This window comes from Lucilia cuprina, chromosome 2 (assembly GCF_022045245.1).
Source record: "Lucilia cuprina isolate Lc7/37 chromosome 2, ASM2204524v1, whole genome shotgun sequence".
Taxonomy (NCBI): Eukaryota; Metazoa; Arthropoda; class Insecta; order Diptera; family Calliphoridae; genus Lucilia; species Lucilia cuprina.
In genome coordinates, this window is record NC_060950.1 from 42,192,357 (window position 1) to 42,206,547 (window position 14,191).

The 14,191-nt window shown below is 30.8% G+C and overlaps 1 protein-coding gene across 1 annotated transcript in view; it reads right to left on the reverse strand.

Moving 5' to 3' along the window:
• The window catches only part of LOC111684819 (nipped-B protein), a 193,100-nt gene that overhangs the window by 81,951 nt on the left and 96,958 nt on the right, over positions 1 to 14,191 (reverse strand). Inside the window, exon 14 of the mRNA XM_046956292.1 lies at positions 6,921 to 7,096. Within this exon, the coding sequence (XP_046812248.1) occupies positions 6,921 to 7,096 (176 nt within the window). The remainder of the gene's footprint in view (positions 1 to 6,920; positions 7,097 to 14,191) is intronic.

The window sequence follows — 14,191 nt, forward strand, 5'->3', positions numbered from 1 at the left end:
GCTAAAATTTAATAGTTTATGATCAAAAACTATTTAATTTATATACACAGACGTTTTATTAAATTAGTTTCAATAATTATCTGAATTATACACTAGAAATGTATAAATAGATGAAATTGTATGACATACCCGGCTATGTTGGGTATTCATGTACGTAATTTTGCTCGGGTGTAGACAAGACGGTTAAATAGGTCATTATGTATGGAAGTTAATGTGTGCATTGAAAAAGCAACAAGCGTTCTTCTAAGCGTTAACTGGTAAGTAATATTTTATAAAGAAATGTACATATCGTCATATGAAATCCAAAAGACCCTTAGTTACAAAAAAATCAAAATCGACCTTTTGATTGATTATGATGCACCGTATTAAAATACATGTTCCTCCTTAATTTTACACTTTGAAATTCTAAAAGATTATGTTCTAAAAATACCTTAAAATTCATGAATTCAAAAGAATTTTAAACTTCGAAATTGTAAAATGTTATAAGCTGGCATCAAATAAAATAAAAATGGCACTATTAGCAAAACCTTGTGATTTATAGATTTTTTAACAGCTTTAGAATCAAAAAATCCAAATCCGAAAATTTTTATGAAAACAAAGAAGCCTTATGCTTTTCATGTTTCGGCCTATTTGACCAACAAAAACCGATTTTAATTATTTACAAATGTTGAAACTTACTATTTTTAATGTAACTTACGCCCTTTTGGGTTTCAGAAAAAACAAATTCTCAAGACGTAAGTTTCATATCTCCGCAATTAAAACAAAAACCGCGAATACCAACTTTTTTATAAGAATACTTTTTTTGTTTTACTTAAATTAAATATGTTTCAAAAATTTAAATAGGTTTAATTTACAAAATTGTCAATTTGAAAAATTTCCAAGTAACTTATCTGTTAAAAATTAGCAAACTTTAAGTTAACTTTAATATAACTAACTTTAAGTTACATAAAAATTATCCATCTTTAAGCTAACCTTTGAATAACTAACATTAAGTCAGTTTAAAAACTGCTAACTTTATAACTGATTTTAAGTTAGTTGAAAAGTTATGCAGAGTTGGAAAATTGCCAATGACACACCCCATGTTAAAATTGTCAGTTGGCTTCATAAAAAATAATCTAAGAGTCAATCACAACTAGCTGAGAAAAAGCTAACTTTTTATGCAGTTGAGTTGCTTGCAAGGCAAATACATCCAAACAGACACATGTACATCTTTTTTCCAATTCACAGTGTTGTTGTTGCTTATTTATCAAAGAGTGAAATTTTCAGAGGTTGGGATTTTCGTTCATATCTCCGTTATTTATGGACCGATTTTGCTGATTCGTCGATATCAGGGGCCCCTAAAAACTGATTTCAGCAGACATATGGCTTAAACGACTCCAATATCTATAAAGATCCAGAATATATATACTTTATAGGGTCGGAAAATTATATTATAGAAATTACAAACGGAATGACAAATTTCTATATGGCATTCTCACGAAGGTGAAGGGTAACAAAAATCAATTATAATTAGGGTATTCACACGATCGTCATAAAGTCATATATCATAAAATAAAAACACGAAAAAATAAGATCCTCATAAGTTAGTGTGCTATTTTAAATTTGATTCAGGTGATACAAATATTTAATTTCCAAATGTTATTAGTAAAAATGCCAAAAGTAAGTAAAACAAGTATGAATGTATAGTCGGGCGTAGCCGACCATATGATACCCTACACCAGTCAGTGTGTATGTTAAAAATGGGGATTATTTAAAAAAATTAAGCATTTGGTTTGTTTCTTTAACTTTATTTCGGAATATTTTTACTTTTTTTTGGCAAAAAAAGAGATTTTTTTAAGAGGGCCCAAAGGGGAGTAGGGCAAAATATGGCCCTATCCTTAAAAATGTTGGTAGGGGGAGTTAAGTCTTCTTCAATATTATTTATGTAGAATTTAAAAGTGTTATTAGGGTTTGTAAGTGAATTTTGACCTTTAAGTCATTTTCTGAAGGGGAGTTTGCATGGGGGATAGGGTCAAATGAAGCCCGATCATTACAAAAATCGGTAGTGTCATTTAAAGTTCTATAAAACTAATTTTTGTCTACTTTTGTTAACATAATAGATCATTTAAGTTAATTATAAGCCAAAAGGCCCTATTTGGGAGGTACGGTTGTATGGGGGCTAGTCGAAATAATGGACCGATTTTTCAATGGGCTTCGTCCTTGGGCCAAAAGAAGCGTGTGTGCCAAATTTCATCCAATTATCTTGAAAATTGCGACCTGTACCTTGCGCACAAGGTTTACATGGACAGCCAGCCAGACGGACGGACGGACAGACATAGCTTAATCGACTCAGAAAATGATTCTAAGCCGATTGGTATACTTTAAGGTGGGTATAGGACGAATATTTTTGTATGTTACAAACATCAGCACAAACCCAATATACCCTCCCCAGTAAAGTGGTGTAGGGTATAAAAACTGAAATAATAGTCGGTTGTGCCAAAAAGACAATCGATTTTTATTAAAAATTTTAAAATACTTTTTATTTGGACAAACAAATTTTTTTTAAGAAACATAAACAGCGTTCGGTGGATGCCAGTCAGCTAAAATACCCGAAAAATATTTTCCTTTTATTTTTTGAATATCTATTTTTTTTTTATTTATAAACAAATCATAAAAGGTCTTACTATTTTTCTTTGGATTACAGCAACAATTTTTTTAAACTGTTTAACTATAATATTTTATGGACTTGATAGCCACCGTGTGATTTTCAAATATTTAGTACAAAATCAATTTTTTTAAACAAACCAGATTTTAAATATTGGTAAATGCTTTTATATTTTTATTTTTGACACTGCAATAAATATGTATTTACCTCATATTTACAAATATGCAAATTTCAAATATGGTTCTGTCAAATTATTTTTAGTATTTTTGCTAAAAATATTTACATACAAGCTATTGAATATTGCAGCTTACAAAATTTAACATTTTATGTTGGAATTGAAAGATTATGATATGTGAAAAATGTATGCAAAAAATAACCAAATTTTAATTAGGTTTGAAAGTATTGTTTTTTTTTCTAAAGAAATTTAGTTTTTCTCTTTACCTATAATAGAATAAGGGTGTTTTATGCATCACTTGAATGAGGAATTATTGTATTATATAGAAACTTGAAGGAATCTGGTAATTCACATCGATTAAAGTTATATTATCGTTAATAGTAGTATTTAAAATTTTAACAAATATGGAAAGGGAAAAGCTTATAAAACTTCCAAAAAATAATAGTTTTAAAATTCAGTGGAAAAAGCAGGAATAACTAAGATATGAGCAGATTTAAAGCTGCAGTAAAAATACGAAAGAATTTACAAAAACGCAACAACACTTAGATAATTGGAAAAAAATGAACGTATTGTTAATTTTTTGGGTCAATAAAGTATTTTGCTTTTTTAGGTTTTTTGTTCATTTTTATAATATTGCTGCATTATTTTATAATATTTAATATTTTTATTACTCCTATATATTAGAATAAAAATTTTTAGATATTTTAGTAGTGGAACGACTAAATTTAGACATTTTTTTAACCGATTTATTATCCTATATACCTATCAGAATTTATCAATATTTGACTTAACATGAAATCTATCGTTTCTTTCATTAAATTTCGAAAATAATAAGTAATTTTGAATTGGATACATGATATATTAGATAATCAATGGATTTGGACCTAGAAAAAATGTTTTGTGAGGTATAAATCTATATATTAAAACAAAAATAATCCGGGTTTTTGGTCATTTTGTATTGATAAACAAAAACTATTGTGTAAATTTTATTTAGAATTTTATAATATTGATTCTTATTCAATAAATCTAACGCTAAGTACTATCCTAGCCACTCTAAGTATGGGGACATCACCATATACCACTATAGAACTATTAAATGCTAAAATCTTGATTTTCAACCTCATATTTTAAATTCTTTATTTTATGAATAAGATCGATTAAAGTTATATTATCGTTAATAGTAGTATTTAAAATTTTAACATATATGGAAAGGGAAAAGCTTATAAAACTTCCAAAAAATAATAGTTTTAAAATTCAGTGGACTGAATGCTGTCTAAAAAGCAGGAATAACTAAGAAATGAGCAGATTTAAAGCTGCAGTAAAAATACGAAAGAATTTACAAAAACGCAACAACACTTATATAATTGGAAAGAAATGAAGACATATTTCAAATTCCTGAATGTTCTCGGAAAATGTTGCAAAGAAAGCGGAGTAAAATTTTTGCATAGTTTGTCATATGTTAGTCATGTCAATTCATATTTTGTCGAAACCTTTAAAAGAAACCACTATTGAATAAGGACGTTATGCAAAAACTAATATTAAAGTTAACAATTGTTTACTACACACTTTTTTAATAGAAAAACTGGTTTTAATAACCATTGTTAACTTAATAATTGTTCGACGGTTAGAATTCTAAAGCACAGGGCGTTAAATATGCAGCCAATATAATGACTTGAAGGATTAAATTATTCGAAGTTTGTTTTCTGGGTGAAAGCGCCAAATTTCAATGGGTCAGATGGATACAGCTTTAGGGGCAAAGAAAAACATTTTCATCGTTTTACAGATTACTGGAAATTTTTCATCATTTCAAATTGTCCTCCATATTATTCGGATCTTTATATGATGGAAAATGGTTAGCGGTAGCTTTTTAGAAATGTAAACGACAAAGGTAATCAAATTTATGGAAATCATTCTTTAAAGGACGGAATAGAATTGTCAGTAGCTTAAAATCACTAGATTTTATAGGATAGCTTTACCGGTCAATTTTTCTGAATTGTTATGACATTATACGTCTAGTTTCTTTGAAATATTATAATTCCTTATTCAAGTAATGCATAAAAAATCCTTATGGGTAAAAAGGAAATTAAATTTCTTTAGATTTTTACCTTTAAATAACTAATAGTAAGACTATGGTCTTTAAAAGTCCATAATTTCAAAATACTCCAATATTTAGTTCACAGGATATTTTAGTTTAATGTTTACAAAATTAAATAACACATACAGTGAATCAATTAAGTAATTTGCCTATGTAAAATTTTATAAATTTAAAGAAAAAACTTTATGTGAACAATTATTTTATCGTTATATTAACGAGATTTTTGATAAAATATGAACGTATTGTTAATTTTTTGGGTCAATAAAGTATTTTGCTTTTTTAGGTTTTTTGTTCATTTTTATAATATTGCTGCATTATTTTATAATATTTAATATTTTTATTACTCCTATATATTAGAATAACATTTTTTAGATATTTTAGTAGTGGAACGACTAAATTTGGACATTTCTTAACCGATTTATTATTCTATATACCTATCAGAATTTATCAATATTTGACTTAACATGAAATCTATCGTTTCTTTCATTAAATTTCGAAAATAATAAGTAATTTTGAATTGGATACATGATATATTAGATAATCAATGGATTTGGACCTAGAAAAAATGTTTTGTGAAGTATAAATCTATATATTATAACAAAAATAATCCGGGTTTTTGGTCATTTTGTATTGATAAACTAAAACTATTGTGTAAATTTTATTTAGAATTTTATAATATTGATTCTTATTCAATAAATCTAACACTAAGTACTATCCTAGCCACTCTAAGTATGGGGACATCACCATATACCACTATAGAACTATTAAAAGCTAAAATCTTGATTTTCTACCTCATATTTTAAATTCTTTATTTTATGAATAAGATATAGTAGGTGTATTTGGATCTGGATAGTTATTCTTGATTTGGATTCTAAATATATATAAGTGTATGTATTAGGTCAAAAATATTGCTTTTGTTGATGTTACGGTATGATAACCACCTCTATTTTAAAATATCAAAATTAGGTATTTTTAATGTACTACACGACAGTTCACTTTACATTGGTTCCAAGCAATCTAAGGTCTGTTTAGAGGTCTAAATTTAAACATAGTGTTCCTCCTAGTTCGTATATAGATTTTGAAAAAGATAAATCAGGAGTCCAATGGTTTTCCTTGGATACACGCCTTTCTTTGGCAGTTAAAGATTTTGAAAGAGCACTCAGTGCGTTTTTTCTAATAATTCTTTGGATCATTTCATTTATTTTGTATTTTTTAATTTTATTGATTAGACATTTCATAATTATATTTTATTGATTTACACTTCTTCTAGAAATCTAAACTATTTTTTTATATCGAAGTTGCCTCACATTATCCTTTAAATATTTTAAGGCAAATAACATCTCATTTTCACCCAATGAGGATATGATTTTTGCAAATTGCAATTGAAAAATACTTAACTCTCGTCCTTTTAACAATAAAACAATAAATTCCAAAAATAATTAAAAAATAATTTGAAAACCCCAATGAAATTAACCGGAATTCTCAATATGCAAAATACTTTATTGACATGCAAATTCTGATGAAAAATATTAAAATGCAACAACTTGGTGCATTTGTTGTTTGTATTTTAATATTTTTTCTAATTTTTCTCATTTTATACAATCTGTATTTTTAATTGGAAAACATATATTTACTTTTTACCTGCTTATTCGAATTTTATTTATGAACAAAAAACAAAATTCTCTTAAAAAATTTATTGATGGTATATGATCAATAAACGATTGATAATGGCTTCCCTTCTGTTAAAATTGTATACATATATTATAATTTATTTATAATTTAATTTCATGTCAAGTGACCCATCTTTTAAAATCGATGTATTCCAATTAGGACAATTTTTCCTAGATAGATAAAAAGTTACATTAATTTGAAGAAAACCCTTCGCCGTGCTACTACCCAAAATACTAAACTTGGTGCATATTTCATCCAAATCGATTTTTTGAGTTGTGTCACTTGACAAGAAATTGTCCCTATACATATTTTTTTTATTTTTTAAAGCAACTTACTTATGAAAACAGTCACGAATTAATTTGTAGTTTTTCGTTATTTTATTTACGACAGCTCCAAGGCAAGATACGCAACTGGAAACCACAGCTTGGTTTAATGATACAACCAGTAACATTAAATGTTCTTCCAAAGATGCCAAAAACGATTCACTGGCGTTGTTTACTAGTGGAACGACCTAAAAAAGAAACATCTTTACTTATTTTATTTTCAATAACCTACTCATAGTGTCCCAATGGTTTACACCTAAGTGTAACCCTGGCAACAGTAAACATTTTTAAAAATCTTAATTTTTATACTGTTATTTTTAATTTGCTTTTGTATTTTCATGTAAATATAAAGCTTCGTTCACACCTATCAAATGTTTCGTCAAACATGAAGTGACCCTTAAAAAATCTACATTTTGATTTCCTTAATTTGCACAAACATAATATATCATTGACGACATCAGTTCAGAACGTCTTTACTATTTTTTCGATAATATTTTCAATCGAAAATAAATTTAAAAAATAGTGGTTACGTCTTTTTCATCAAATGTTTAATAGGTCTGAGCGTAGCTTATGTTAAGTGTATAAGTCCAGAAGTTCCAAAAATGCGACTTATATAATTATACAATAAGTTAATTTTCTTTAATAATTTTAGAATTAAAAGGAACTTTTTAGAAGTATTATTTTAAAATTACCAATTCATTTCAGCAGCTAGATTAAGAATTTATATGTATTTAGCTATAAAATTTTAATGTAGCATTTGGCATTTTTATACCCTTCACCTTCGTGAGAAGGGTATATATAAGTTTGTCATTCCGTTTGTAATTTCTATAATATAATTTTCCGACCCTATAAAGTATATATATGCTGGATCCTTATAGATAGCGGAGTCGATTAAGCCATGTCCGTCTGTCTGTTGAAATCAGTTTGTAAAGGATTTATTTTATTTGCTATTTAAAATCAGCAAAATCGGTCGGTAAATAACGGAGATATTAGCAAAAATCCGAGACAACCTCTGAAAATTTCATCAAAAAAATGTTATAAAAGCAACAAAAACACTGTATATAGAAAAAGATGTACACGTGTGTGTGTAGATGTATTTGGTTGTATTCAGCTGTGTATTTTTTTGTATGTTTGGAATCCAAACATACAAAGTATACACAGCAAAAAAATATGATTTGCATTTTTTGTTAAAATAAAATAATTTTCCCTTTTGTTTTGCAAATATATTTTTTAATAAATAGAAAAAAGTATTTAAAACGTTTTCAATTATATGAGAGTAGATTGTGAGTTATTGTACAATAATTTTATATGCGAATAATGTAAGTTTGAAATTTAAAACTAACATAAATTTTTCCAAGTGCTTTTTAAAACAATTTTTTTACGATAAACAATAACAAAATCCGGAAAGCATTCAACCACGGTGACAAACAGTTCTTGCTATTGGTGGAAGTTTTTTGTTATTGTTAACACCAACAATTTATAACGGCTTTTACCAAACTCTTAACACAAATACAATTACTTGCTGTGTGTTAACACAGTTGTTTCTTTTTCTGGAAATAAAAGGAAATTATTTTCAAGGTTATAGTTTATAGGCAACAAATAAGTGCTTGGTAGATATGGAGGAAGATGATCCGGAAGGATCAGCGAAACGTAAAGCGCTAACAAAAGATGGGGAAAACAAGGCTTTGAAGAACATACATGGTGATGCGGTAAGGAACTTTGGGGAACCCAATGCATCCACCAGTTCTGATCGGTCAGGTGGGTTAGCAGAAGATTCAAGTATGGATGGAAATTCACACGAAGGTAAGAAATTGTTGGATTCAAAATCGAGTTCTAATATGAATGTGAACAATCTCTACCCCGAAAATCATCCTGGTCCTTTCCACGTATTGGTGACCTCAGATATCGAGATAAGTTCCAGAAGGAAAAACTCTGAATTGTATATGTTCGAAAAGCTACAAAAATTCGGTTTTAAAAGGAACTACACCTGTAAAAATGTAGGTTATAATACATTCCGGTTCTCATTTAATAATTTCTCTTCTGCAAACAATTTTGTCACAAATCCAATTCTAAGGACTGCCCAACTTAAGGCATTCATCCCAGACCGTTTCATTGCTAAGTTTATTGTAATCAGAAACGTTCCTATCTCCTTCACGGATGAGTTGATAAGAGAAGAACTACAATTTGAATGTAATGATTTTGAGGTATTCTCCGTTTTTCGCTTTACGCGACGTGAAATTAAGGAGGATAAGGTAATGTTTTTACCCACTCAAACAGTGAAGATTGGCTTCATAGGCGAGAATATCCCCAAGAGAGTTAGAATGTGTGGTACAATGGCGGAGGCGGAATTGTATATTCCTCCACTACGACAATGCAAAAACTGTGGCCGGCTAGGTCACATTGCTGACAGGTGTAAATCCTTAAAAAGATGTCTCATATGTGGTGAACAGATTCCATGCCCGGATAACTGCAAGGAAAAGAAATGTGAAAACTGTAGGAAAACTACAAAATGTGTCCCCGAATGCAACTCCCCCAAATGTATTCTATGTAACTCTAAGGATCACATATCATCAGATTCACATAAATGCAAAAAGTGGACTTCTGAAAAATCAATTAGGGAGATTATGACAATATCTAATCTGTCCAGGAAAGAGGTTATGGAGAAATATCCTTCCCACAATTATTATGAAATCTTAGGTGAAGAAGGCTATGAGAATGCATTTCCTCCTCTAACAAGACATAATCCGGATTCGTTGGATGTAAATCGCGAAATTAATAAAAGACTAACTAAAATCCGATATAGCAAAGTGGCCGCCTCGATTCCCAAACGCATCCATGAACTAGCTAACCCTATTACCATAAACCCTTCACAACCCACGTATGATTACCCTAAGTATCACAAAGTATCTGATTTTGAAAAGCTAGTGAACATCTTTTCTTATAAAATGGCTACCGTATTAAAATCCATCAATTGTACTGAGGGACTAGACATCCTTAACAACTTTCAAGTAAGCATACAATCAGAACCTTCAGCAAGAATTCGTCAAGACAGCAACAAAACTAATGAAAGCAGTTTTATACCTGCGCCCAACTATTAACAGTCAACTTCCAACAAGTAAAACCAACCAGAACAAACAAGCAATCTCAATTCTACACATTTTATTTTCGTCCTCAAGCAGCCAAAATTATGAACATTCTACAATATAACATACAAAGTATAAACAAAAACAAGAACTTTTTAGAAATCTCACTTAACAAACTTCAAATTGATATTTGTATTCTTTCAGAAATCTTTAACTTCGATGAACGCAACAGTTTTACCTTTTTACAAAATTATAACCTATATGTAAGGAAAAGGAGTGACAACTACGGTGGTGTTGCCATTGCATTCACGAAAAATATTAAGGTCAAACAAATTCCGTTTAATACCCCACTGGATATACTAATCTGTAAGACTCTAAATCTAAAAAACAACCTCACCATCGTCTCATCATATTTCCCTCATTCTATTAGAACACACCAATTCAAGACAGAAATGGAGAGACTACTAACATTTTTGGAAAATAGACAGGACGTTCTCCTTTGTGGCGATTTTAATGCTCGATCTCGACATTTTAATGATCCCAATGACTCCTCACGTGGTACGATTTTAAGTGAATTACTATTATCTTCTTCTTTCCGACTACTTAATGATGGAAGTGTCACTTTCAGGAAATCTAAATTTGACCTATCCAATGGATCGGTACTTGACTTGTCGTTCACATCATCACCTATGCCTTTTTCATGGAAAACAATAAACTCACATATCGGTGGGAGTCACCACTACCCGATTTTAATTTCACTACAAAACAATATACTGGACTTCCCAAAATTTCTCTCTAAACGTAAACTAGCAGAAAACCTAAACAATACTAATTTCATGCCAAATTTTGAAGATATTAATAAAAAAATATCCGAAGCTATCAAAAAGTCTACATATAAAACCAAACCCAACAAGACCCCAAAAGTATGGTGGGATGAGAAAGTGGAGAAACTATATCGGCTAAAACAAGCAGCTCAAGGATCTTTTAATTCATGCAAGTCCGCTACAAATGCGGAAAACTTAATTCTGGCAATCAAAAACTTTAAAAATGGAGTAAAAAAGGCAAAACAAGAATCTTTTTCAAATAAAATCAGTACTCTCTGTGAATCTCCCAACTCTAAATCTTTGTACAAATTTTTGAAAGGGTGTACAAATTATTCAGCGAATATGTCTACTACCAAATGGTCCAGGGAAAACGATGGGAAATTTCTGGAACATCTCAAAGCTCAAGTTACTAATATCTCCACCATCCCATTTATTCCGATCACCACCTCCCCAGCCCCCAAATTTTCTATGGATGAATTTCTCAACACCCTGGAGGCTAAGAAAAAACCATCTGCGGCAGGTTTAGACAACATATCATACGAAATGTTAAGAAAACTCCCGATTACGGCAAAATCTGTGATTTTAAATGCACTTAACCTTCAATGGGAAAAATGCCATCTAGTTGAAGAGTGGAGATCTATCAAAATTGTCCCTATACCCAAAAGGGACAAGGACCTAAACAATTTCACCAATTTTAGACCAATTGCTTTACTATCGGTATTTTTGAAGGTAATTAACTTAATGATTAAATCTCGCCTTGAAGAGTTTCTGAATGCTAACAACATTCTACCTTTAAGAACATATGCGTACAGGAAGGGGCGGTCTGCGTCGACTTGTATTAATGATTTACTGCACACGATAACTTCCGCAAAGGAAAGGGGGGAAAAGGTAATTGTTTTATCTCTGGATATTTCGAAGGCATATGATTGTGTTGATATAAACCGTCTTAGCAAAATTCTGATGAATGATAACTTTCCAATTCACATGACTAATTGGATCATAAAATTTTTGGAACGGCGATATCTTGTACTGGGTGATGAAAAAATTGAAATTTCTAATGGGATACCCCAAGGAAGCTGTTTAAGTCCGACTCTATTTAATATTTACACCAAGGAGTTACATAACATCACTAATAATAACACACATCTCTTTCAATTTGCCGATGATTTCATAATGGTTTCAAACAATAAGGAATTTAGTGCAGCTTGTGATAATTTGCAGAATAAAGCCAATCAGTTTTATTCTATGCTTAAACAACTCAATCTTACATACAACTCGGAAAAAACCATGGTCATGTATGTGGCCAAGGGAGCTAGACTAGAACCAAAGATAAAGATTCAAAACACACCAGTTGCTAATGTCAAATCCCTAAAATTTCTAGGCAGACATATTAAGAACAGTCTATCTCTAAAGGAACACTACCAGGAAGTATTAATAAAATGTAAACCGGCAATAAATGCGGTCAAAATGGCCTCATCAGCAAAATCCTCGATGACTCCTCAAACTGCCATCAAACTAACCAAAACGTTGGTATTTTCAAAAGCTCAATACGCAATATCCTCAATGGCACATGCGCCCAACTACATAAATGCCAAATTAATCTCATTTCAGAATCAGCTCCTACGAACTTGTTTAGGTTTAACAAGAACAACTCCGGTTCAGGCAATCTATGCCTTATCTGCGATTATGCCTCCTAAACAACGTGCCCAATATTTGGCTGCCAAGGAACTTCTCCGTGTTAAGGTAACGTCCTGTACATTATATAATCAGATCACAAAACACCCATCACGAAAATCCAGCTGGGGATTCATATATACGAAATTTAAGGACATCTTTGACTCACTGAATCCACTCTCCAGAAATAATTCCTCTTCCAAAATTAATATTAAAGTTGACTTACTTCAAGCCGGAAAAAATGATACACCAAAAGAGGTACTAAATGCTATATACACTGAATGTATAGATCAATTAAAGGGTGAAGGTTTCTGTATCTGGGCTACTGATGCCTCGGTTGGCTCAAACACTACAGGTTGTGCTGCGTGCAACATTTCTTGCAATCACAATTTTCTGTTTACAATTGGAGGAAAAGTTTCATCACTGACAGGTGAACTTCACGCTATTGATAAAGCCATAGACATTATAATTGAGGAAGGTATGGAAAAAGCTGCCATTCTTACTGACAGCCGCAATGCTTGCTTATTACTTAAAAAAAATACGTCCCAAAATGACTTAGTAAACACAATTCTCAATAAAGTCGATAAGTCCTTAATTTCGGAAATCTGTTTAATATGGACCCCCTCACATGTGGGCATTAAACCTAATGAAACAGCTGACTACTTCGCAAAAGCTGCCACCAATGCCGGTATGGATATAACAACAATTCCCTCCTTAAAGGATTGCTCAAGATCAATTTACAACATCTTATGGGAAGAATGGATTGATGACTACAGAAAAATGTCGCGGAAAACGGGTAATTTTTTTGCTAGCATTTTCCCTACTCCACCCAGGAAACCATGGTTTCATAATGTGCACCTACCCCCTCACAAGATCAAACTGCTAAACCGTCTACTAACTGGACACACGAAATCCAAAGTTTTTCTTAAACGCATGTCAATAGAATCATCGGACATCTGTGATTCATGCAATGTAATTGAAGATACAGGCCATCTTATTTTTACATGTACCAAGTACAACGACATCAGACTACAATTTAAATTATTCCAAAAATTCAACAACATGCACCAAATTCTATCGAAATTTGAAATAAATGACTTGATGGAGCTTCTAAAGTTTATTGATGTTGCCAACATAAAACTATAACACTTGTCACTCAAACAAAGAAAACATACACACAGAAACAACTGCCTCTTAAAATACACGCAATCGTGAGAAAACTAGCCCTGGTATATGAGTAGAACAATATACTCGACCAACCCTGTCATTAATGACAGACATCGAAAAAAAAAAAAAAAAAAAATAACAAAATCTACGTCTCGTCAATGTTTACCAGCAATGAATACGAAAGTGTTGTTGTTTTACTCTTGCTTGTATACTTTTAAGAACAACAACATCGTATTGCTAAGGTTAAGCGCATAGAGTGTATAGAAAACACACTGTCTATAGCTAAGCGCATTTACAAAAACAAAAGAGTACCAAGCGCATAGCGCTTGGGATGCTGTTGGCGTCATTGCGTTGTTATTTTTGTTTTTCTGTGTTTTTCGTTATGTATGTTTAGATGTCTGTTGGTTTAGATGCATTGTGTATTTTGTGTTTTATTTCGTTTAGCGTTGTTGTTGTTCTTTTTGTTAAGCTTTTGATGTAATAATAAGTAGTAGGGAAAAAATTTAAAATTTATAAAAGATGTTTAAAATAAACT